Source organism: Ornithorhynchus anatinus, chromosome 7 (assembly GCF_004115215.2).
Source record: "Ornithorhynchus anatinus isolate Pmale09 chromosome 7, mOrnAna1.pri.v4, whole genome shotgun sequence".
NCBI lineage: Eukaryota > Metazoa > Chordata > Mammalia > Monotremata > Ornithorhynchidae > Ornithorhynchus > Ornithorhynchus anatinus.
In genome coordinates this window covers 49,288,035-49,314,441 of record NC_041734.1, presented here as the reverse complement: position 1 = coordinate 49,314,441, position 26,407 = coordinate 49,288,035, and the positions used below count along the sequence as shown (strand labels likewise).

The 26,407-nt window shown below is 41.8% G+C and overlaps 1 protein-coding gene across 6 annotated transcripts in view; it reads left to right on the top strand.

Annotated features, from left to right (window-relative positions):
* ATP13A3 (ATPase 13A3) overlaps positions 1 to 26,407 on the top strand; it is a 102,317-nt gene that overhangs the window by 52,826 nt on the left and 23,084 nt on the right. For 5 of the 6 annotated variants that reach the window (XM_029068893.2, XM_029068892.2, XM_039912664.1 and 2 more), the window contains exons 7-23: positions 1,285 to 1,354; positions 4,238 to 4,372; positions 5,272 to 5,344; positions 8,002 to 8,133; positions 8,668 to 8,847; positions 12,297 to 12,454; positions 13,311 to 13,499; positions 14,939 to 15,000; positions 15,332 to 15,482; positions 21,310 to 21,426; positions 22,649 to 22,666; positions 22,754 to 22,907; positions 23,002 to 23,122; positions 24,820 to 24,944; positions 25,331 to 25,506; positions 26,013 to 26,135; positions 26,211 to 26,290. In XM_029068893.2, coding sequence (XP_028924726.1) covers positions 1,285 to 1,354; positions 4,238 to 4,372; positions 5,272 to 5,344; positions 8,002 to 8,133; positions 8,668 to 8,847; positions 12,297 to 12,454; positions 13,311 to 13,499; positions 14,939 to 15,000; positions 15,332 to 15,482; positions 21,310 to 21,426; positions 22,649 to 22,666; positions 22,754 to 22,907; positions 23,002 to 23,122; positions 24,820 to 24,944; positions 25,331 to 25,506; positions 26,013 to 26,135; positions 26,211 to 26,290 — 2,064 coding nt within the window. The remainder of the gene's footprint in view (positions 1 to 1,284; positions 1,355 to 4,237; positions 4,373 to 5,271; positions 5,345 to 8,001; positions 8,134 to 8,667; positions 8,848 to 12,296; positions 12,455 to 13,310; positions 13,500 to 14,938; positions 15,001 to 15,331; positions 15,483 to 21,309; positions 21,427 to 22,648; positions 22,667 to 22,753; positions 22,908 to 23,001; positions 23,123 to 24,819; positions 24,945 to 25,330; positions 25,507 to 26,012; positions 26,136 to 26,210; positions 26,291 to 26,407) is intronic. The other variant, XM_039912665.1, reaches the window with a different exon arrangement.

Below are 26,407 nucleotides of genomic sequence, written 5' to 3'. Positions count from 1 at the left end.
AAACATGGGGGAGATGCAAGATAATCAGGTGGGGCTCATAATCTAGTGGGGTGAGAGAACAGATAGTTAATTTTCATTTTACAGATGAGGAAATTGAGGCACCATGATGTTTAGTGACGTGCTCAAGGTCACACAGAAGACAAATGGTTGATCTTGGATTAGAATTCAGGTCCTTTGACGCGCAGACTTGTGCTCTTTCCACTAAGCCATGTTGTTTCTCTTTTAGGCATTTCTTCAATTTCCTTAATATTTAGATGGGTCTTCCTGAGTTAATCATATCACCCTTTGACATAAACAAGAGGGATTTCCTCACGTCCCACAGCAAACACATCCCGTAACTCCTGGCAGAGGGATGCGTTCTGAAATTGGCTGATGTCTCAAGGGGTTGTCCCATTTACTATCAGTTGTTTTCAGGGTCAAAATCCATTTTTAATTGCCTTTTTATACAGTATTAGTCCTCACTCTGAGATCTGTTGCTTTCGAAGAATTCCTTAATAGATCAGAATCTGATTTAGACAGTCGTGGTGCAATTGATCGAGCTCCCTGTGTGTGCGATGCATTATACTAAGTGTTTGGGAAGGGAGGAAGAAAAGAAATGATAGTACTCGTTAAGTGCTTACTATTTGCCAACCACTGTTCTAAACATTGGGGTGGATATAGGATAATCAGGCTGGACACAGTCCGTGTCCCACATGAGGCTCACAGTCTAAGTAGGAAGGAGTGGAGTTTAATCCCCGTTTTACAGATGAGGAAACTGAGGCACAGCTAAATTAAGGGTCTTTCCCATGGTCACACAGCCGACAGGTGGGGTGAGGGATTAGTGCCTCGATCTTCTGACTCCCAGGCTCTGCTGTTTGCACTAGGCCACTCTGTTTCTTCGGCCCATAAAGAATGTGCACTCTAGTGGGAGAGACAGATGTTTAAATATTCACAAATGGAGTAATCAATAAATATTTGAACGTCCCGAAGATGCGGATAAGTAAGTTCTTAAGTGCTATAGGTGTGTGATGGATTTATATGTCTTAAGGTGCTGGAAACTATCAAGGGAGACTTGTTGGGAGGTTTTCCAGTCGGGCACCAAGCCAAGATTCTTGACTCATCGTTCGGTGTTCTAATACGGTCACATATTAACTCAGCTCTTTAGAGGAAAAGAAATGCTGTATACATTTTAATTTGGAGAGTTAGCAGTGTTCACTCACAGACATTTTCAGGCCGCTGGAATATGATAATGTATGAGATGGAACAGATCATGCTTATATACCACTCCTGCTTTTCTTTTTCTAGAAAATTGCTTTACGGAATAAATGAAATTACAGTGAAAGTGCCTTCTGTTTTTAAACTCCTGGTGAAAGAGGTGAGAGCGCAGTATCAATTTTTTATAATTGACCTTGCGGTGAAGTTATTTGGAAGACGCCTTAATTTAAGGCTGAGGAGATTTTTGGTTCTTCAAGGAAATCTAGCTAATAACATTGGTCCGAATGACACTGGGGGTCGTGGAGGATATAAAGGAATAGAAATCAGCCGTCAGTCAATGTTTAGTGAGTATCTACTGTGAAAGGAGACTGCTTAGGAGCGTGAGGAACAGATAAAAGGAACAAAAAAAAGTGAGCCATGCCACTGAGGAGCTTACAGTCTGTTGGGAGATTTGTAAACATACATTGACAATCCAGAAATTAAAAGAATGCCAGAGCAGATGCAAGTAAATATATGAATACAGAAATAAATACTTAAGTTCTGAGTCAGTGATTGGGAAGCCAGAGACCATTTGAGGGAATACCTCCTGGGGAAGGTGGCTCTTTAAGGGGACTACAAAGGAGTGATTTGTAGTTTGAAGCCGAGGGAGAATGGCGTAAAGGTGTGTGATGTGGACTGAGGCGAGAGTGTCAAGTCTTTATATGCCACGTCCAGTTCCTAGCATGCTGTGGACAGTTTGGGTTTTTTGTTTTTTGTTTTTTTGGCAGCTATGTAATTTACTTAGAATTCTTAAAATTTTATTCTATTCACCTTGCCATTCTTTTGCTCATTAATCGATGTAGTCACTCATACAACTGCATCTCTTTTCTCATCATCCTCTGTGTACACGTTCTGCCATTAACTGTTTGATATGTTTGGCTTTGCACATATGATGATGTGACACTCTTGGCTTGCCATCCTGTTATTTGACTATTGAGAAATAGTGATAATCACTGAGACAAAAGATAATGAGCATTATTTCATCATGTCTGCAAGGCCAGCTGGATGGTAAAAATGAGTTTGCTTGCCAAGAAGCAGCTCAGGGTGCTGTTCCTGAAGGAACCTTCATCCCAAATTATTAGCGTTTTGTTGAAGTGTATTGTCATATTTTTCCCTGGTCCCATCCTCCCAACTCCTTTTTCCTCCCTTAAACTGTTTCCTTAGACATAATTTAATAAACACTGGGACCAAATAATGCGGTTTTTAGTAGCAGGAGTAATAATTTTTTTTAAGCTCTCAAGACATAGTGCACTGAACTAATCAACCAACAAAGAAGTGACACATTTCCTGCCCATAAGTAGTTGGCACTATAACCAGGGAGTCAGACATAAACATATTTACAAATAGAATAGACAAAGTGAGTGACAGTGTACAGTCTAATAGTCGTGTATACAAAATTAAGATCATAACTTCTAGAGTTGACTGGGTTTATATGACAGAGTACTTGGAATTAGTCCAGAAAGGCTTGTCGGTGGAGGTGGAGTTTTAAGAGGGCTTTGAATGTGGAGAGAACTGTGGTCTGTCAGATTTGGGGAATAAGGGAGTTCCAAGCCGGGGGAACAGCGTGAGCAAGGGGACTGTGGAGGGAGAGCCGAGCGAGGTGCAGTTGCGTCAGCTTGGGAGGAATGAAGAGAGCAAGCTGGGGGGAAATGTGAATGAAGAGAGCCGAAAAGTAAAATGGGACGATTCGGTGGAATGCTGATCGTGAGAGGTTTTTGCTTGACGCATGGGGGCACAGGAAGACAGGAGACAGCTGGACCAAATGAAGTTGATCAGTGCATCAGCAAAGATGGAGGAAAGGCCGAAGGTAGGGAAACCAGAAAGGAGGCTGGTAAATTAGTCTAGTCGTGTTGTGCCCGGACCTTGTACCTGTTCGCGTAGGGAGGAAGGGATGGATTTGGGTGGGGAGAAAGAACTGGCAGACATTGGCAGGAGATTGAAGGTGAGAGTTGAAAGACAGCAAGGATTCTACATTGCCGTCTTATGGAACAGGGAGAGTGGAGGGTTTATCACCCGAGATAGGCAAGTGAGGAGGAGGAAGAATGGGTTTAGGGGGAAAGATAAATAGTTCTGTTTTAGATACTGAGTTTGAGGTGCCCGTAGAAAGTAGTAAGTAGAAATGTGGGATTGCAGCTCAGATTAAGTCAATCAGAGCCAAGAGAAGTAGATTTGGTAATCACCTATAGACATAGTAGTAGAAGCCATGTGAGCAGATGAGTTCCCAGTGAGAGTGAATGTAAAGTGGCAGAGAGTAGGAGCCCCAGAGCAGAGCCCCAATAAGAGGATGAGGGTCAGAGGAGGAACCAGCAAACACAACCGAAGAGGGGAAGCAGAAATCAAGTTAATATTATCAGCCAACCCAAAGCCAGAGAATGTTTTGAGGAGGGAACGGTCCTCAGGGTCAAACAGTTCTTGCCTTACAAAACCCAGTTGCCCCTAGCTTGTAATTAAAAAGGTGTTTTGGATCAATTTAGAACCGATTTTAAACAATCAGAGTGAATACTAGTGCACCACATGTCTCGTGTCCCGTGATAGCTTAGGGGGTCTGGAAATCACTGGTAATTGAGGCCCTTCCTAAATCTAAGTATTCAAGTCTGAGCAGTGACAATATATGTTAATACTGGCTGTTGCTGTGTCTACTTTTAAGTCTGTTTTTCGCTGTCATCAATCCTGTTGCTCATTTAAAGGTTTGTTTCTCATGTCTGCCAGCACTAAATCAAAAGCATTTAATATATTCTTTCTGCTTTGTCCTCCTAGGGTGTAATTTACTCCTGCAGTAGTTTAGGCATTTGGACGGTGGCATTTATTCTTGCAAGACACTTAGAATGACATTTCAAGCATTCAGGTAGCGGTTAATAGACTGCAGCAGTGGTGCCCTACATGGCACTCCAGTGTCCTGCAAGAATTTGCACACCTCCCAAAATACATAGCTTTTTCCAAGAAGCTGTGACACTGAAAACAAGAATGCTTCATTGGATTTGATTTTGAAATTTTTCTTTTGCAGGTCCTCAATCCTTTTTACGTTTTCCAGCTGTTTAGTGTTGCTCTGTGGTTTGCAGATGAATACTATTACTATGCCCTAGCGATTGTGATTATGTCTGTAATTTCAATCATAAGCTCATTATATACCATAAGAAAGGTAAGTTGAATTTATCACAGGGAGTCCGACAGATTTATTTTAAGGTTCTTAATCCTTGAAGCTTAGTACTGAATGTTTTGTGTGTATCACAACTTTTAGTCATTGTTTATTCTTGAACATTTTATGCACGATTCACATTAAGTCGTATGCATGTGCAAACCTTGCTGTTAAACGCAAAATCTTCATCCGCCATGCCTAGGGAATGCTGAGAGAAACCGATGGCAGAGGCTGTGTCGTATCTTGCCACCGTCAGAGATTTGGAAGATTAGGGTACTCATACCTGGCTCTCTCATGTAGACAAACTACACAGTTGCATATGGTGCTGTTCAGTCAGGGGCACCTCTTTTTCTCGGGCAGCTTCGGCTTCTTGCCTCATGGTTTAACCGCCTTTTGTGTCTCTTCTTATTTTCTGGAGTGCCTAAGCCTCTTGACCTGGCTTTTGATCTCCCAGTTTGGAACCACCTTTACGCTAGCTGGGTACCTCGTTAGTGAAAATACTTGCGTGTATTATACTCTCCCAAACTCTTAGTACACTGCTGGGCACGTAGTAGAGACTCAATGGATACTGTTGCTTAATTGATTCAGTGCAACCGGCAACTGAGAAAATTGTGGTGACAGAATAGGGTCCTTGAGACTCTCATTCGCCTCTCCCTAAAGTCTTATTTCCTTTGCTTTTCTTAAAGGAACGATTGACTGGATCTCTTACTGGTTTTGATTTCACTCTTATTAGACTTGTACTGCTTAATAAAAAAACAACAAACCCAAGGCTATCGCACTCAATGAGTTATATTAGAATTTGTTGCTTTAGTTATAGCATAGCTTTTTAATAATGGAGTTTTTCTCTCCAGTGGACTTTTGAGGGCATTTCCAGTTTCACACATCTTCTTTTCCTCTTTCAGCAATACGTTATGTTGCACGATATGGTGGCCGCTCACAGTACTGTGAGAGTTTCCGTTTGCAGAGTAAATGAAGGTGGGTAACAGTAAGTTTGAGGAAAGGATCCATTGAAGGACTAATTAAAAGTTTGAATAAGTACCACCTTGCCATATATCAAAGGACCACATTGTGTCTTTGTTGTTTTTTTTTCAGAAACTCTAGATTTGGCATATTTCTGTTAACCGCATCTTTGCTCTCCATATCAGTCCTGAAAATTCCCTCCTTAGATGGCCAGTTTCCTCTGAAGTGAGCTTACTAACAGCTCCATCTTGTCTCAGGATAAATAAGGGAAAACATCTTACCTAGAGAATACATAGTCAATCAGTATTATCTATTGAATGCTTACTCTGTGTGGAGCCCTGTACCAAGAGCTTGGTATAATATAATGTGTAATGTAGTATGGTAAGAAGGCATTCCCAAGTGTGACCACTGGTAATGTATTTTGAAGAGCAGTGTGGCCTAGTGGATAGGAGTCAGAAAGACCCGGGTTCTAATGCTGGCTCTGCCACTTGTCTGCTGTGTGACCTTGGGCAAGTTATTTTACTTCTTAGTCTCATTTCCCTCATCTGTAAAATGGGCATTTAGACCATGACCCCCATTTGGATAGGAGCTGTGTCCAACCCGATTATCCTGTATCTACCCCAACGCTTAGTACAGTGCCTGGCACGTAGTACGTGCTTAACAGATATAATAAAAAAGGCACACGTTCCATTTTGTTTCATAAAATCCCATAATGCTCTACGGTCAAGATGAAATGTTTCTTATTTATAGCACAAGGCACGGGGTCACAATTACAGTTTAATCTAGGCATGGCCCTTGGAGCCACCCTCCTTGGCTCTGCTGCCCTAGAGTTCGGCCCTTTAGTTGGGAACCCCGGGGCCCGCAGTATTTTGGGAATGAGAGAGACTGGGTACAAGAGAGAAGAGGGCAAAGATCCACAGGTCTGAGCCCCACCGATGATCCGAGAAGATCGTGTCCAGAGGCATACAGAGGTAGATGAGTGACTGGCTAATTTTTCTCCTGGTTCAGTGAATTTTGCAGACATCCACAGTTTGAATTTGTGGTTATCAGCAGTTATTGTGGTGTGGGCCATAACATAGCCTCCTCGACAGTGCAGTCGTTATGGTCACCTGACGCTAGTTCCTGTTGCTTTCCTTCAGGGTTTTCTTTTTTCTCACTCGGTAGGCTCCGGTCTCTCATCCTCTCATTCTGCCTCTTTGCTCTTCCTCTGCGGCTTTGGCTTTTCACCCTGTGAATGTTCCTCCAACTATTTGAGTTCTTATTTCTTGGATTTGTTCTTCCCGCACTTGAATTTGTACCCTTTATTCCCTCCCACCTCTGCCCCACAGCACTATTGTACCTATATGTAATGTATTTTAATGTCCTGACTCCCCCGTTAGACTGTAAACTCCTTGTCGGCAGGGAACGTGGTCCTCCCAGTCTGTTATATTGTACTCTCCCAAATACTTAGTAGAGAGGTTTGCATACCGTAAGTGGTCAATAAGTATGACTGATTGGGTTCTCACCCATTTCCTCTTCTTCAGACTTCTCTATGGTGAGTAGAGAGAGTTTATAATTCCCTTTCCTGTAAGAATGTTTTGAATTTTCACTTCTCACTTCTTCCAGTAATGTCAGAAAAATGCCCTCTAAGATGCATTATTGAAATATGCCATCACAAATACCAGTGTATCACGTTAGGATACCGTAAGGAGGAAATTGTCAGTCTTTCGTAAGTTTGAGAAATCAGAAGTGTGGATTTCTACTTTGGTTTCTTGCTAGTCTCTCTGGGGGTTACAGTCAATTTAGGCTACCAGTAGCTGTTGTTATAGACCTAGGGGACAAATGGCAGATGCACAGAGATGTGGAGAAAAAATGTGGAATTGTGAATTATTTTTCTTTAGTGAATCATTGGAATCATCTTTGATCTAGGTTAAGTCTTAGAGCAGTATGATAATTTGAAACCTTTTTTTTTAAACATCATTTTGAATGGCACGCAGTCGGTGGTATATGAGTGTTTCGTGTGTGCAGGGCCGCAGCTAGGCTATAGGGGAATTAAAAGCAGGCTTAGATAAATTCATGGATGAAAAAGCCCGAAGAGATTACTAGGGAAGAAAGTTAGGGAGGTTAGGTGGACATACATCCTTAACCCTGAGGATTGCATGTCAAGGAAGTATTTTTTAAGTGCATATTGTGTGCATAGCAATGTTCAATAAATACTACTGATTGCTATGTACTAAGCACAGAGAGAACACAAAGGTAGAAATTAAATACAGTTCCTGGCCTTCAGGGGATTTACAATCAAAGGATATAAGGCAGGGAAAGGGGCCTGGTGGTAGACCCATAAGGAGAAATGAAACAATAAAACATGAAAATGTCAAAGGCAAGGATAGCTTTAAAAAATAAAAACAGACATCTGTAGGGTAGTGTGGTTAGAAGAGCAAAATTTCAGGCTCCTCATGGCCCAGAGTCCAAGAGTCCCAGCCACAGCAACCACTCCCAACAGCTGCCACAAACTTCCACTATTGCTCCAAGCAGCCTTTTGTTGTCATAGACTACGGGGTGAGCAGAAGACCTGGGTTGTAATTCCAGCCTCTACTGTGAAAAATTAAGAACGGCTGAAAGAAAATATTTGGAATTTACCTCCTTTGTGCTGCAATAATCACCTGACTGTTCATTCTCTTTCTTTAATTCAGAAACAGAAGAGATCTTCTCCACGGACCTTGTACCCGGGGATATCATAGTGATTCCATCAAATGGGACAGTCATGCCTTGTGATGCGGTACTTATAAGTGGTACCTGCATTGTTAATGAAAGCATGCTAACAGGTAAAATGAGTTAAGAGACTACCCTTACTGAGTTTGGCGGCGGTATCACTGAATTAGTGCCAAAAGAATGTGGTATTTGCTTACATTACTGCAATAATATTCATGCAAAAACCATATTTTCCAAAGTTTTGGTAGCTTTTATGAATTGGTAAGTTCATCTGACTGATTTATATGCATTTTCTTAAGTATTTTTCAAGTAATTAAGAAAGTTTTCTAGAACTCATCTCAATTCTGAAATGTTTGATTAGCATTATGGGTTTCATTTCCTTGGGTGATTTGCACTGATTTCTAAATATCTTTCTGAAGTTGTTTGCAATTATTGGAGTTTCTGCACTCTAAGCGTAGCAAGCCAGAACAGAGCCCAGATAGATGATCTAGATTAGGCTGGACTATGCCGAATAGTTTGGAAGGAGTTGCACATGTTAAACTGTTGATTGTTTAGTATATTTGATATTTTTATATTTTTAAAATTTTCTGTGTGACAGAGGCTTCTGTGCTTTCTTCTAAGACAAAGATTTTTTTAATGTATTTAAGGTGAAAGTGTTCCTGTAACAAAAACAAATTTGCCAAACCCTTCAGTGGACTCAAAAGGAATGCAAGATGAAACCTACGATCCCGAAATACACAAACGGCACACTTTGTTCTGCGGAACTAATGTCATTCAAACTCGATTTTACACTGGAGAACTGGTCAAAGCCATAGTAGTTAGAACAGGTACACAAAATGTTATTTTACCTTTATTTCATTTGAATTGAAGTGATAAATTTGCTATCTTTTGAAAGTTAAGTAAAATAATTTACAGTTAAAAGATAGCCCAAAATGATGTGCTTTTGATATTTTGAGTTTTCCCTCAGTTCTGTGTGCTTTTGAAGTTGGGTAAGGAGTAAAACTTAATTGGTTGTGAAGAACCGATCAGACCTCAGAGAGAAACTAATTCACACAGGTTGTGCAGTCTGCTCTAATATAATTTTTGATAGAGCACCTGAAGTTTCTGTGAACTGAAACTGGTTAAATTCACAGGATCTTGTATTGACCCTATTCCCTTCCCCTCAGATGTTGTCTTCTTGCTCAATCTGGAGACCTTCTTGGGTCCAGGATGGCCTGCAGATCCTGGCCTGGAAAGTTAGTTTGGGCCACAGCAAAGCCAGACCTCTTAGCGAGGTGTAGACCAGATCCAGCCATTTTTTTTTTCTCACCCATCTCCCTCACTGTCCCCTTTTAGGAGAGTTTTGCTGTGCGCAACACTTAGATTCTACCTTGAAAGCTTGACTTCTTCTTCATCTTGGGTGGTTTTAGTGGACGGGGGAAGTAAATCCAGCAACCCACAGGGACAGCTGTACTTGCCCAGGCACACCTAACTTGTACTGCAAAAGTGAGGCCCAAGTCCACACCCAGATCCAGTTCCGCTCAGGCCCAGTCATGATGCTAACCGGTCTGCATCGGTCCTAGATGCTGCAGATCCAGGGGTCTGCTCAGGCCGAGGTGGGCTCGGTCAGGATCTGTGCGTGACTCTACAACTTGTTCTCTCGGCTGCTGGCACCAGCAGTTGCCTCACCTCCCCTGTTTTGCTCCTCCCCCTTTCCCTTTGCTTCTTGCTTCTCTAATTCCATCCTTATCTTCCCAGCTTGGGCTCTCCCTCCCATCACTGCCACAACAGCTCTTTCCCCCCATCCTCTTCGCCCCAAGCTGTACTGGTTTTTTCGGTTCACTCACTCCGCCCCTGCCCCCCCCCCCCCCGGGTAACTTTCTGTGTTTGTTTACTTTCCTACCAACTGGGCTTTCAGTGCCTGCCAGCAAGTACACGGGGCACAATGAGCCACTGAAAGCTATTAGAGTTTTGTTGAGTAAGTTAATGAAAAAGTACTTGACTGGGGTTTAGAAAATGTGGCAGGACAAGCCCTGTGCCTGCAGTGTTTACAGACGTCTCTGGGAAAGGGGGTAAACCTTTTGAATGAGCATAGGGCAGCAAAAACCGAAGTACTTTCCTGGCTTTGACTTAGTGACAACGGAATCTAGTTTAGCTACTTTGGCTAGGCCATCCTCTTAGATGCAAAGGTCTCTCTGCTGCCTATTCCTGCGAACGCGTCTATCACGGCATCTCTTAGGACGTTAATCCCCCCGGTAGCATGACGGTGGTGGATCCAACTATCATACAATTTTCCTGTGTATTCCCCTGGGTCCAAATCTCAGAGATGAGGGGGGAAAGGGAAGCAGGAGTGAGCGATGAAGCGGTAGCAAATATTTTAAGTTAGCTCCGAGTGGCACCAGTTGTAAAATAAATATTTTGATCCAACAGCAGAAAAGCAGAGGGGCTTTGAGCTATTGAGAAAAGTCTTCATTTCTCTTCCTCCACAGAGGGAGTACATTAAGAATCTGGGCAGTAAGAACAGCCTGTGGTGAAGAGGAGTGGACAAAATGAGACAGGAGTCGGGAGGGAGGGGAAAGAAGGCCAGGTCTGGCCACTGCTATTGTTGCGATAGTGGAGTGTCCTTTGAGGAGCAACGGATGAGCTGCGGTTTTGAGGTTCCTGGACTGAGAACCTTCCCAGAGGAAGAAATTATAGTGCTGCTGTCATTTTCATCCTGGCCGGTCTTGTCCCCCCCGGGGCATCATGAAGTGCAATTAGTGAATAGGCAGGAAGGGGTACAGCACATCGAGCTCACATTAACCAGCCAAAAGCTGAACTGGAACTAGAACCCGGTACTGTGTGCCTTTTTTTTTTTTTTTAAATGGCCTTTCCAACACTTGACACTACTTCTGTTCCAGGAAGGCATGTGTTCGTGGCTGACAGAATGGAGAGGTGAGAAAATAAGTGTTAAATTCCTGAGGCACAAAGAGGCAGTGTGGGAAGGTAAACATAGAGAGCAGCAATTGGTATAGAGGGGTGAAACTCTGGCCAGTAGTAGCTGGAGAACTTTGACTTTTCACTCCTCCCACATCGAAGACCTTTGTTCAGCCACTGTTACCATGATGTAATATTTGCATTACAGAATTGTGATGGTTCTTTCTTAGGGGAGGTTCTATTTTAGGGGAATGTGGCAAAAAGCATGGAGAGACTTAGGTATCCATGGCAGAGGAAGAAGCGTTTGGAAAGAGCAGGCCCGGAGTAATTGCGGGAGGTGGGGAGAGGGGCAAAAAGATCAGAGAAAAACCTGGCCAAAGGAAGTAGGAGAATTAACAAATTACCAGGCCAGCATAACCACTCCTCTGGTCCCCAGTTCTGGGTGTTTTCCTGGTGCTCACCCCTCCTTCCCCTTGTTTTTCTAGGCTAGACTTCTTTCCAGCCCTAAAACAGGATAGATGTTGGTTGATTTATGAAAACCTCCTGAATCGTCCTCAGTAGCTTCTGATATACTATTGCATTGCTATAGGAGATTATGAACTAGAGGAGGTAAACCTAATAAGTCTCATTTTATCAGGTTAGTAGTGAACTTTTAGGCAGAGTTGCATAATCTCCTAAAATGGAACCTATTGTGAAACACGGAAGTCCACCATATTTTAGAAGCAACTGGCTGCTTTTTTGATGCCAAGAGCTTAATGCAGAAATAATAGAATGTAAACTTCTCAGGGTCAGGGAATGTCTTTTATTTCTTTTGTGGTATTTTTCCAAGTGATTAGTACAATGTGCTGCACTCGGGCTTACACTGCTATGCCCAGGGGCAGGAGGTATGGGGCTTTGTTTCCCGGACCACTCTACGTTCTATTGCTTAGATGATTCTTTTCTCCCCAAAGGCACAGGAAATGTTTCATATCTCGGGCAAGTCCTCACAGCAGGAGGTGTTCGTGATGCTTGTACCCTTTTTCAAGAAAAGAAATCTGGTTCACCAAAGTCTGTGTTTCACACTAAAAAGCAGATAAACCCATTCAGGTTTCCAATGGCTAAGATAAAATAGGACTAGAATGTATTCTTTGTGGTCTAGTTGAATCGAGAACTCTATTTTATTATGACCGGTGCCGTGCACATAAGCTTAATTAGGGTCGACTCTACTCTCCACTAGACGCGCTCCCAAAATATTGACGTCAGATAATGATTTGCTTAAACTTTCCATTAATTTGGTTTGAGTTAGCCTTGCTAATCTTATCGTCATAAGATCATTCACTATTACATGCAATGTTGTCTTCTGAATTTACTGTGCTAATTTCTTAAATCGTTTTCTTTTTAGGATTTAGTACTTCCAAAGGTCAGCTTGTCCGTTCCATATTGTATCCCAAACCAACTGATTTTAAGCTCTACAGAGATGCCTACAAGTTTCTGCTGTTTCTGGTGGTGGTGGCTGGCATTGGTTTTCTTTACACGATTGTCAATAGCATTCTAAATAAGGTATGGTGTATGTTATAGCTTCTGCGTAAACATATGCTTGCCCTTATGCAAACAGATTTTATGAGAGGAGAAGCTTAAACATGGACCTGGGTTTCAGGAACTCTGCAGTCAAGTTGATTTTATATATATAAAATCATATATGGGAAGTAGCGTGGCCTAGTGGATAGAACAAGGACCTGGGAGTCGGAGGTTGTGGGTTCTAGTCCCGGCTCTGCCACTTATTTACTATGATAGCTTGGGCAAGTTATTTCACTTCCATACCTCAGTTTCCTCATCTGCAAATGAGGATTCAATACTTATTCTTCCTCCTGCTTACTCTGTGAGCCCCATGTCGGTCCCGATTATCCTGTATCTGCTCCAGCGCTAGCACACTGCTTGGCATATAGTAAGCACTTAACAAATACCTTGATAAACATACATGTGTGTGATACATACATATCACGTGTGATAATCATACATATATGTGTGCGAATATAGATATACACACTAATGGATTTTAGTAAAGCTTCTTTTAAAGTGGGATTGATATTGAAAGAAAGGTTTAGAAGACTCAAGGGTTTCATTTAGAATGACAGACTTGCTAAATATATTATTCTGGAAAAAGCCTGAAAAGCAATAAAGGACACACCGGATCATCATTTCTGGTATCTGCTCTCAGATTCCATTTTGTGATCATTGTTCATGTCCACACACCTCCTTAGAACCGAGATCGCGGTAAGCAATGCTTGGTAATCGGTTTACAGAGATTTGGTGAAGATTTGTGTGTTGAAAACACTAGTGCATATGTTTATGTATCATCTGTTAAACTCAGACAATTTGGTAGACTTCTTATATTTCTCTTTTGTGTTAAATCTAGGTAGCAGCCGGTATCATCATCATCGAATCTCTTGATATCATCACGATTACGGTACCACCTGCACTTCCTGCTGCAATGACTGCTGGAATTGTGTATGCGCAAAAGAGACTGAAAAAAATCGGTATCTTCTGCATCAGCCCCCAAAGGATAAATATCTGTGGACAGCTAAATCTTGTTTGCTTTGACAAGGTTAGGTGAATTGAATGTGCTTCGTCCTAAATACTCTCCTTTACTTTGGTGCTTTTTCTCCTTAGGTAATTGTGTTCCTTACTTGGGGTGCCTTTTCCTTATATTTTCTCCTCCTCATTTCTCCTAGGCTCCCAGCTTGCATCCCTGAGCCACAAGTGGTGGGTGGCCACTTTTGGAATGGAAATTGCTCTCTGTGGATTGGGTCAGATACTTTTGGTCCAGAGAGTTCTTAGAAAGTGGTCTGGGGATGGATATAGGACTTCCTGGTTGGCTAAACCAGGTCTCCTTCCTTCCTCATCCTTCTTCCTCTTCCTTCCTCATCCTTAGTCCCCAGAGGCAACAGAATTGCCAGAGTAGCTCTGGGATTAGCTCGTTGCTCTTTGGATTCAGCTTGGAGTGAACCCTTTGTGGCTGTGGTGGTCCCACTGGGCTCAGGTGGTTCCCTGAGCTGAGGGTGTGGGGGCAGAAATGGGGCAGAGATTTTAAGGATTGGGAATCAGATGGCAACAAGCCTCAAAACAGTCCAGAAAGCCAGCATTTTGGAGCTGTTCAGACTTGATTTAAAAACTGGAGTTCTGGTCAGAGATTTGGAATGACCCAGAGAGCTGGGATAAGAAAGATTGGGAGCCCAGGTGGAAAAACTGTGGGGGCGATTCTCCCTCTTCTTCCCCCTCCCTCCCAAATAAAACAAAAATCATATGATTGTGTGGGGGCACGAATTCTTAAACGCCCACACACAAGATAGATTAATACAAAAGGATTACAGTCAGAAAACAGTTATTTGAGACCATTACTTTCAGATAATGATAATTCATTTTACCAATAAGCAAGGAATCACGTGAAGTCTGAGTTTGAAGAGGGTAGAAGCCTTGGGATAGTGTTTATCATCTGGGAACTGGGGAGGGAAAGAATGGGGAGGAATACTAAATGCCCTGCTAAATGCTTTTTCATAATAGCTGTTAACCTCTTGAAATGACCAATTCATGATGAAATATAAATATTAATATTCCCCCCGTGGTCAGCTATTTATGTCTTGTCAATACATTGATGAATTCACTATTCATTCGATCAGTCATATTTATTGAGCGCTTACTGTGTGCAGAGCTCTGTACTAAGCGCTTGGAGAGTACAATTTGGCAACAGGTAGTGACAGTTCTTTCCCAACAACAGGCTCTAGATATCTCACCTTCTCCAAGTCTAAGATTGTTATTAAAATGATTTTTAAGAAGTAGGTAGTCTAAATTTAATATAGTCGTACATTAAGAAAACTGGTATTTGAAAATTTATGAAAATTTTTGAGTGAGCGGTTTTGAAATTAATATTTGCATGGTCCTCAGGTGCATCCCTCTCCCCTCACCCCCCAAAAAACCCCCTCATCACACATGTATTTTCTGAGACTTCCTTATTCCATAGCTGATTTTTCCATTTCTTTTTTGTAGACTGGGACCCTTACTGAAGACGGTTTAGATCTTTGGGGAATTCAGAGAGTGGAAACCACCCGGTAGGCATTGAGGTCTAAGTTTTTTTTGGAGAAATTTGTCATAATTCAATATCTTTTCTTGTTAAATGCCACATTTTTAGCACATTTATGATATGTTTGGATTCTTAAAGCATTTGTGAAAATTGAGAATTAAATTAGCTTTTTTAAATTTGTGGGGGTTGAGGTGATATAGATAATAAGGCTTCTATTCAGAAAGGATACATCAAGAACATTTATTAGCCTTAACTTTCTGATTTATTTTTTTCAAAAGAGGTCTTCAAAAAACTCTTGGTATTAAAAATTGTAACATCTCTGCTTTACATCTGTCATAATTCTCTGTATTTTTGTTAAGTTTTATTTTGCCAGAAGAGAAACCTTGCAGTGAGAACTTGGTAAAATCCCAGTTTATTGCTTGTATGGCCACTTGTCATTCCCTTACAAAAATCGAAGGTGTGCTTTCTGGAGATCCACTTGATTTAAAAATGTTTGAAGCCATTGGATGGGTAAGTTCAACATTTAATGTAAAATCTAACAAGAAATAGTGTGCTATAGTATTTGGACTAGCAGAATGTTTTGGCTTGTTCATTATTTGGCTCTTAAAATAGCGCTCTTCTGCTCTAAATCTCCATTAAGGTTAATTTTTGAGGGTCCAGAATACTGGAAGCAGAATATTCTCCGTAACCATCATTAACAATCTTTTGTGATTAAGAATGCTCTTCCACGTGGATTTTTTCAGACTATGAATCTAAAAACCATGATCCAAGATGTCTAAATTTACTGCTGGTTTCACATAGTTTTTCACTGACAGAGGGTAGACCTCAAATTTCTATTTTCACCACCCTCTTCATTCCATCTCCTTTGTCACCACCAGAAACACTCGATTCCTTGTACTCCATTCCTCTTTCATGTGAGTGATCCTTGAGTAGATCTCCCAAGGAAAACCAGAGAATTAATCGGGCCCTTTTCAAGTTCAGACGTGGACATCACTAAAGCATTTTCATTGACCTCTTCTTAGGCTTTGCCTTTGCCATATTTGGCAATACTGCTCTTGATTTGGTAGCCTGGAAAAGCATTGATTGTGATTCTGTGGACTTTGACGACCACAGCCTCAATCCCTGTACTGCTTATTTATGATAGGATTCTCACAGTAGTCCATTTACTGCCCTATTTGACGGACAGTTTTCCATAGGCAGCTTGGATGGTATTTTGCCTACTACTTTTAGATGTATTCTGAGTGTTGTCTGCCTCAGTCCTGTAAAGCAAGATGGGAATTACGGCTCTTTGGGAAATATGAAAGGCCAAAGGTAGACCTTGAAAACTCATTTTTTCAGGTATTCGAAGGCTAAGCATTGGATATTTGCAGTAATATTGATATTTTTCATCAATATCAGCTTTCTGTGATTGAAGTCTTTGTACTCGCAGGGGGATATTTCATGCTTGTTAGTTTCTGAATCCCAGGGTTGAAGTATGCTCTTTGGAAGCTTTTTGTTTCACAACTTTAGTTTTTTTGGAATAGGAGTAGCATTCCTGTTTTCTTTCATATATAGAGACATATGTATGGGTAGAGACATCAACAGTTTTGGGAGATCCTGAAGTTCAAGGACAGACATATTTTAGTATGAGACCAAGATGAGACTGAAGAATTTTTCATTAATCTTAATTTTAATTCATAAGGAAGTTTATCGGTGCGCAGATACAGCGTTTTAGATGGAAATGTGGGGACATTGGTGCAGTCATTTTTAGCCTCAAAGTGATCTCTTACTGGAGATGACTGGTTTTATTCTTAGCAGAGGCTGATAGCTGGTAGGGAAGCAGTGTGACCTAGCGTTAAGAGGACGAGCTAGGGAGTCAGATGACCCGACGTCTAATCCCAGCTCCGCCACTTACCTGCTGCGCGACCTGGGCAAGTCACTAAACTTCTCCATGCCTAAATTTCTAAATCTCTACAATGGGGATTAAATCTGTTGCCCACCCTATGTAGATGGTGAGCCCCATATCTGACCCGGTTATCTTGTATCTAACCCGGCGTTCATTTCAGTTTTGGGCATTTAGGAAGCGCGTAATGAATACCACAGTTATTAGCACATTTGTCCGGGCAGTCAGATGTCTGAAGAATCCTCCTGCTCTTGAGGATGACCACAAAAAGGCATTTCGTCCTTGGCATTTTTAAGGTATTTTCGATTTGCTGCAAATAATTAATATATTGCAACTTTTCATGATCTTAGCATAAGGGAAGCCTGCAAAAGACTGATGAGACATGCAGATCAGGATGCAGAAAATAACGGACCACTGGTGCGATGCCCGTTGATGAAGTCCAACGCTATGCTGACTGTCGCCAAAGCAAGGCCTTTGACTCCTCATTAAACGCTATAGCTTTAGAGAGAAGCAAACTCCATACTACCACCTCACCATTGAAACAAATGCCGTTGGCGCTACCTTTAGCTACAGATATGGAGGGAATCCTTCTGAGATGACAACTTTTCAGTGACCTTCTAAACATATCGTTCGCTGAGGCAGTAGGAAGCATAGAGGACTGGCCAAAATGGGAAGGCATGGCCTTAGCTGCAAATTTTGAAGAAATCTCTACCTCAGTCAAAGCTGTGAAAAATGGTAAAATATCCTGATCTGATGGCATTCCTGCAGAAATCTGTAAGAGAGGAGAAGTCTCATTGCTTAGGTGTCTGGGCTGTTGTTTTCGCAACTTGGAATGCTGATATAATGCCAGTTCTCATTTTCCAGCTCTATGAGAGTCTCCGGTCTTTCTTTAAAAATCGAGGGAAAGTGGTTCCATTTAGTTGCATCATTGAATCCTTCAGAATCCACTCTCACTGGGAAATTAGATGATATTTAAAATGTAACACAGCAAATGAGTCGTGCTAAACCCAAGAGTTTTCAGAACTTTGCATCCTGAGGTTATTTGGGCTAGTTTTGTGTTTTGAGGCATGAATGATGCGTCAATCAAGTGGTGCTACTTGGATCCTGATTTTTGCCTTGTTGCCTTATATACTCACTTTTTCCACACCGCGTGTTTTTTCTCTGTGTTTTGGATTGTATTTTCTCCGGAAATTAAGGAACTTTGTTCCAGTAGCTCATTTTGGATAGATTGGGATGCGATATCCAAAGGAATGTTTGTGAGCATGGCATCAGTCCAGACGACGATAACTGTAACACGAATCTCCTTTACTGTAAGAGTGAACCTCCGTGTTACTGGAGAGCTGAGAGTAGTTATTTTTCTGAGTGAATTGAGAATTTCAGATAGATTCATCTTCTCCCGAGATTCTTGGAAGAGAATTCCATTGAAATTAATCTTGCGTCTGCTTTGTTTGCTTGTAATTTCATTTCAAAAGTTCAAGTGAATTCCAACTGTTGTTTTAAAGCTGAGCAGGATAGACCTTTTTTGGAAATCTGGGTTAATTTGATCAAGATTACTATAAAATTGCCTTCCAGTGTCAGCAGCAGCAACACATGTAAGTGCTATCTGACTGGCAATTTTGAAACAAAAGGAATTAGGTACTTCAGTTGGTTCATCAAGTTGTTTTATGAATTTGGTCTTAGAAAATCCAGCTCAAGAAAGATACATTCCTCTTCCTTATATGCCCTTTCAGAAGAAGGTGTCTCTCTATTTCTGTACTTTTAGCTGTTCACCCCTTGCTTGCTGTTTCATTCGTGGACTGCCCTATGGTAAATAATAGTAGAAATTGTGGTATTTGGTAAGCGCTTTTCGTGTGTCGAGCACTGTACTAACTGCTGGGGTTGAAGTAGTCATATCAGGCACAGGCCCTACCCCACAAGGGGTTCACAGAGGGAGGAGGGAGAGCTGGTATTTAATCCCCATTTTGCAGATGACAAAATCGAGAAGGAGAGAAGTTAAGTGACTTAGCCAAGGCCACTCGGTAATGTGGTGGCTGGCTTAGAGCCCACGTCTCCTCTGAGACCCGGTCCTATATATTCGCTCTCTCTTAGGCCATACCGCTTCTTGTGAATATGTCACTTAAATCACTGGGTAAATATTCTGGTTAAAGTTCTGTACATTTGCCTATATAACTAACTACCCATAAGTGTCTTGGTACTTTGGGTCTGGAAATTGGTGGTATATATTCATTGTTACGGGGGGGAAAAACGCTCATGAGTTATTTCTTTTACCATGGCCAACCTCTTTCAAATCAGCTACTCTAGGATACTTTTAGGGGAGCAAAACTTAAATCTGGAAAGGAAGCCAGAATGGATTTAGTTGAGTGGCACTCAATCAGCTCACCCCCTCCTACCTTACCTGGCTGGTCTCCTACTACAACCCAGGCTGTGTACTTTGCTCCTCTGATGCCAACCTACTTACTGTATCTCAGTCTCATCTGTCTCACCCCAGACCTCATGCCCACATCCTGTCTGGCCTGGAACTCCCTCCTCTTTCATATCCGATGGACTACTGCTCTGCCCACTTGAAAGCCCACCTAAAATCACATTGCTAAAAGAGGCCTTCCGTGACTGTGCCCCCATTTTTCCTGTTTGTTGTCCGTCTGCATCACCTAGAGAAGCAGCGTGGCTCAGTGGAAAGAGCCCGGGGTTGGGAGTCAGAGGTCAGGGGTTTTAATCCCGGCTTCGCCTCCTGTCAGCTGTGTGACTTTGGGCAAGTCACTTAACTTGTTGGTGCCTCAGTTACCTCATCTGTAAAATGGGGATTAAGACTGAGCCTCATGTGGGACAGCCTGATTACCCTGTATCTCCCCAGCGCTTAGAACAGTGCTCGGCACATAGTAAGCACTTAACAAATACCAACATTATTATTATATTACCTCTGCACTGGAATCTGTACCCCTTAAGCAGTTGACATTCACCCCACCCTCAATAGTTGAGTAAATATTCTTATACTCTCCCATTCCCCCTAGCTGTAATTTATTTTAATGTCTTCCTCTAGACTGTAAGCGCCTTGTGGCCAGGGATGGCATCTACCAATATATTGTATTGTACTCTCCCGTGCGCTTAGGACAGTGCTGTGCACACAGTATGAACTCAATGCCACTGATTGGTTGACTGCAACTGTGGTGGATTTTACAATCATTGAGCATCTCTGCTCCAGCGGGAACTGGGTAATTTTTAAAGTTTGAACATAAATCCTAACTGTCACTTTGGGTTTATTTTGTGACAGACTCTAGACACCTTAGTCCTGACAGCATGATAGATTGCATTACGCAAGCCTCTTCTGACAATTTAATAATATCACAGTATGTCAAAGAGTTCCTGTTTTTTTAACAGACAGTGGTCATAGTTGGCGAATCAGTTGAGCCTCCCATTTTCATGTGCTTTTCTCCCTTCCCACACCCCTGGCCCCAAATCTCCTGGCCACCCCACATTTACTCCCCAGTGTCCCTTGTTCCTATCGTCACTCTCAAGTCCTAAAGTATCTTGGAAATAGATCTGTAAATCCGCATCTATTCCAAGGGAACATCTCTTGGTACTTGGGAGGAACTGCGCGGTGCTAAAAGTGTGGTCTCCTTGGAGCCAGGCTGGAAATCCTCTGCAGAGGGGATTATGGGGCTAATAGAAAATAATAAAAAAAAATGCTACTGAGGTGATAGAGGGGCTGGAGGAAATGGGGCGATGCAGTGGTATCAAATCAAGAATAGTCTGGTAACGTTAGCACTCGTTAATCGGGAAGCGTAAAGACTGAGGGGGATGTGAATGAAATAGTTCAGATTTGGAAGTGAGGTCAAGATGATCACAGAATTCCCAAATGTCTGAATTAAGCATCCATTGAAGCTTGAACGTTCCCTTCAGGACAAACCCTATTGGCACAGTGTAGAGTAGGCACATGGAATTTTTCTAGAAGAAATTGTGTTAGCAGAAAATACTAAAGGGCTTCAAGGAAAGTTTGCACCAATTCAAGGACTACAGGTTCATAATGGACAGAAATGTTAGAGATGTTTAAAAGGTACATCTCAAACCGTGAAGATGGATGTAATATGGGATAATTAGACTTTTCCTTCAAGTGCTATTTGGTACTAATTTTTGGATGTGAGAGGATGCACCGTGGCATATTTAATATTCTTATTTTCAGAGCTGGCCTCCAGATTCCACAGTTCTTGTGAATTTAACAGATGATCTTGAGGTTTGCAGGAGATCTTTCCTCCATTCTATTCTAGACTTCTTTGGAGATGCTCCTAGTTAAATTGACTTCTAATGTGTGATAGAACGTTTCTGTAGTTAAGCAAACACTATTTGTCTTTATTTTTCCTGGAATGAGCTTAGATTTTGCTCAAGTTCAGTAAACCCTAAGCAGCTCATAGTTGGAGCTGACGGTGTTGCAGATTTGCAAACCAGATGTTTTTCTTTCAGATTCTCGAGGAAGCCACTGAAGAGGAAACGGCCCTTCACAATCGAATAATGCCTACTGTTGTTCGTCCTGCCAAACAACTTCTTCCCGAATCCAAGCCTGCAGCAAATCAAGAGATGGTACATAGTCTAAAATAGATCCATCAATTAATGCTATCTGTTGAGTGCTTACTGTGTGCAGAGCTCTGTACTCAGCACTTGAGAATCGGTAGACACATTCCCTGCCCACAACGAGCTTACAGTCTAGAAGGGGAGTCAGACATTCATATGAGTAATTATACTATACGTATGTAAGTGCCACGTGGGGGGCAAATATCAAATGTCCATAGGTTACAGATCCAAGGGCATAAGTGACACAGAGAGAGGGAATAGGGGAAAGGGGGGCTTAATCAGGGAAGACCTTTTGGAGGAGATACGACTCTAATAAGACTTGGAGGGGGAGAGAGTTCCAGGCCGGAGAAAGAACGAGGGAAAGGGATTGGCGGCGAGATAGATGAGACTGGGGCACAAAGAGCAAGCTGGCACTAGAGGAGCAGTGTGCGGGTTGGCCTATAGTAGGAGATCAGTGAGGCAACTCAGAGGGGGCAAGGTGATTGAGTGCTTTGAAACCAGTGGCAAGGAGTTTCACTTTGATGCCGAGGTGGATGGGCAGCCGCCGGAGGTTCTTGAAGAGTGCGGGAGATGTGGACTGAACTCTCTGTAGAAAAATGATACAGCAAAGTGAAGTGTGACTGGACTGGGGAGAGACGGGAGGTCGGGAGATCAGCAAGAAGGGTGATGCAGTAGTCAAGGCAGGATAGGATGAGTACCTGGAACAGCGTAGTAGTAATTTGGATGAGAAGGAAAGAGTGGATTTTAGTGACTTTGTGAAAGTGGAACAAAGAGGATTTAGTGACAGATTGAATATGTTAGTTGAATGAGAGAGATGAGTCGAGGAACCACAAGGTTACAGGCTTGTGAGATAAGGGAGGATGGAAGTGACTCTTTGATTGTTAACACCAATATATTTGACAGATTTTGGGGACAGGAAAATGACACGTCCCACAAATTAAACTTCCATAGTTTTATATCATTCAGATAAAATATATGAACTCTTCATGGATGTTTTTAAATACTCCCACTTAATGAGGGTTACTGAGGAAGGCATTTACCTGATCTCAGATCCAGAATCGGGGTGATGGGGAAAGGAAATACCCGGTAAAGTGGTTCCTCAAGAGGGGAAGGAGATCTGGAATCTTTTTTTTTTTTTTTAATGAAACACCTGTAATTCTACAATTATTTCACATTTTGCTAAAGTTCTGGAAATAATGAGTAATTCTTTTGTGTATTTCTTTGTTTTTAGGAGCTGTTTGAACTTACAGTAAGTGGGTATTTTTATGTTCTGAAGAAATTGATTTCTCAGTTGATGGACAGTGCATAACTCGTGCATCGTTTGGCAATTCTGCAGACCACTTATGAGATCGGAATTGTTCGCCAGTTCCCCTTCTCTTCAGCTCTGCAGCGTATGAGCGTAGTTGCAAGGGTGCTAGGGGAAAAGAAAATGGATGCCTACATGAAAGGTGCACCCGAGGTTGTTGCCAGCCTTTGTAAGCCAGAAACAGGTAAAAAAAAAAAAGTTTCATTTTAAAATTATGATTGACTATTAAAAGCATTTTAACAGGTCTGAGATTTCCCCTTTTCCCCCCTTAAAAACAGTTCCCAGTGATTTTGAAAAGGTTTTGGAAGACTACACCAAGCAGGGCTTCCGGGTTATTGCTCTTGCACACCGAAAATTGGAATCAAAACTGAATTGGCACAGGGTGCAGAATATCAGCAGGTAAGGATGAGGTTCTTGTTTTCATAAACGTATTGACATAGACTATCAAATGTTTTGTGTTTGTTATTGTATACCCTTATCAAGGTTAAAGGAATAAGTATGACCATTCTTGATTCCCTAACTCCCTACCTTGGCTATTGGGGAAAGATGATTAACTTTTCAGGGACTCCTCTATTATTCCAAACAAAGCAAGTGTGCGTTTGTAATGCAATCTTTGCATCTGGAGGTCCTCGATCAAATTGCTTAGTGAAGTTAGCTGATGCATGTTTAGGTGGCAGAATTATCTTAAGCAGATCAAACATGAAAAATTTGATTCCTGTGTTGATAAACATAGAAGGGAGGGACATAGTTGGGATTTTCATGAAAAGCAGAATTCTAAGGAGATGTCTAGATCTAATAATGATAATTATGGTGCTTGTTAAGTGCTTGCTATGTGCCAAGCATTGTTTTAAACTCTGGGGTAGCTACAAGGTAATCATGTTGGGCACAGTCCCTGTCCCATTCTACAGATGAGGTTACTGAGGCCCAGAGAAGTTAATTGACTTGCCCAAGATCACACAGCAGGACATAGAAGAACAAAGATTAGGACCCAGGTCCTTCTGACTCCCAGGCCCGTGCTCTACCCACTAAGTCGTGCTACTTCTCTGTGTAAATGTAATGTAACAATCTCTCTGGTGGACCAGGTTCCACAGCCCTAGTCCCAGCTGAAATAGCCTCTGGAGCTACTGTAGGAGGGCTCGGGGCCTGATTTTGCTTGTGGGGTCCAAACACCCTCTTGCTTTTTTCCCTTCCAGGGATGGGTAAGAATTGGGAACCACAAATAAACCTCAATTCTCTATCCTTGGCTCCCAGAACCCCCAATGATCAGGGAATCATTTGGGGTCCAGTCTGCTGTCCTCCCAAGGCTGGCTGCAAAAATCTGGGAGATGTATCTCCCTTCCTCACCCCCCAGCTCTCCCACCACCCACCTCAGCTTCTTGAACGGACACGTCTCTCTGGCAATCTGGAGACGCCTAAATCCCTACTAAATGTAGACAGGGAGTTTATAGCACAAACTAGATTTTGTTAGAAGTAATCTTTATAAATAAGACCACACTGAATAAAGAACCCCAAACCACACTGCCTCTCCCTTCTCCCTAGCACACCTGCCTCAAGAGTTAACTTTCCACTCTCCCCAAGACTCTTTCTAAGTTCCTACAAGTGGCGTAAGTTCCTGCAAGTGGCGTTTCTGTTGCCTTCCGCCGGGAACCCCAGCTGAAAGGCCTCTCTCAGGATTCTTGAATGTCAGGATGAAACTTCGCAAACCTGCATGAGCATTCATCCCCACACAAGCGCATTCTCCAGGAATCCAAATCTTGGGACCCCAAATTATGATTTTTTTCCTCTGTGCTGTCCCAAAGATTAATCTGCCCTAAATAACTTAAAATAGCCAAGGGGCTTCTCCCCAGAGAAACTAACCCCACCTCTTTACTCAGTCCTGCCCTGAGATTGGCTGTGATCTAAGAGGAGCGAACAGCTAAGTATTGCTGTTTATACTAGCTTTGCTCAGAAAATTTGAATGGTTCTTTCGTTGTTCTCTCTGAGGTAATCAGTATAGCCTGTGCAGTCAAGTGTTCAATACATTTTACTGATCGATGTTAGATATAGGGGGCTACTTAGCATAATCTTTATGGAAATTTTTTTTTTTTCCCCTACAGAGATGCTATTGAAAGCAACATGGATTTTATGGGATTGATTATAATGCAAAATAAACTCAAAGAAGAAACCCCTTCAGTGCTGGAAGATTTGCATAAAGCCAACATTCGTACAGTTATGGTTACAGGTTAGAATTAATAGTAGAAGTTTGGGAGGAGAAAAATGTCGTTTCCTGTTTGACCTGCTTTTATCATCTCTACTGTGTGTCCATCATACTACTGCTCTCTTCCCTGCTTTCTGGTTTTCTCACCCTCTCTCCTCCCGCCTCCCCTTTTATACTCCCTCTCACACAAAATCTCTCTCACCACTCTTCAAGGCTTTTTTTTTCTTTCATAGGAATCCTTGTCCTGGAATTGTATGGGGGCTTCCCTTTCCACTTGCCCTGCAATTTTGGAAGCTGTCTATCTAGCATTCTAAACCTGGAGGTTTTTCTGCAACACACATGAACTTTCTGACAGCTCCTTTCATTTCATTTGTAACTGATTTTATTTTTATATTTTGATCGACAATTAGGTGATAATATGTTAACGGCTATCTCCGTGGCCAGAGACTGTGGAATGATTCTACCTCAGGATAAAGTTATTATTGCCGAAGCACTACCTCCAAAGGATGGACAGGCTGCCAAAATAAATTGGCATTATGCAGACACCCTATCAAAATGCACTAATTCACCAGCAATTGACTCAGAGGTAATTTCAAGATTCAGGTTTCTCAAGAGAAGAATTTTCTGTAAGATTTGTTTCTCAATGGAAAAATTATTCCAGAAAGATATAAAAGTTGAAACGGATTTGTTATGCTCCTGAAAATTCACTGAAATGGAATTATAGAAGTGGAACATTTCTACATATAATAATCGCAATGAAATTTTAAGTTATGTGAAAGCAAAAGAGATTAATATCTTTGAAGCTTTCATTTAATTTTCACCAACCTATGTAACTGTCAAATATGTCACTATTTATTGTTGTAGTCTACTTTCCCAAGCGCTTAGTACAGTGCTCTGCACAGTAAACACTTAATAAATACGATGGAATAAATGAATGAGTGAGATACACTGCTCTGTTCATCTGGAAAATGGGATACTTTTGATATTAACATAAAGCATCTAAAACATAGGCAAGAAACAGAATTCTGAAAAAAGATTGACTTGAGTTTATTGTCATGATGACTGAACACTATTTTGAATATTCACATGCAGGTTATTCCAATAAAATTGGCCCCTGAGAGCCTAGAAGACTTTCAGATGACTCAGTATCATTTTGCAATGAATGGAAAATCATTTGCTGTAATATTAGAGCATTTTCAAGATCTTGTTCCCAAGGTAATTTTGGTTTGGTCTAGATCGTATAGTTTTGTTTTACGAATTACACTGCTAAAACATTTACTGTTTTTCTAGTTGGTGTTACACGGCACTGTGTTTGCTCGCATGGCACCCGATCAGAAGACACAGTTGGTGGAAGCATTACAGAATGTGGAGTGAGTAGTAGATATTTTCATAATGAAAATGTGACGAGAGAGTTTTATTTCCAGATCCTGAAGACTTTCTCTGCCTAAACTTTACAGAACTCTTTTTTTAGGCCTTGGAAAAAAACA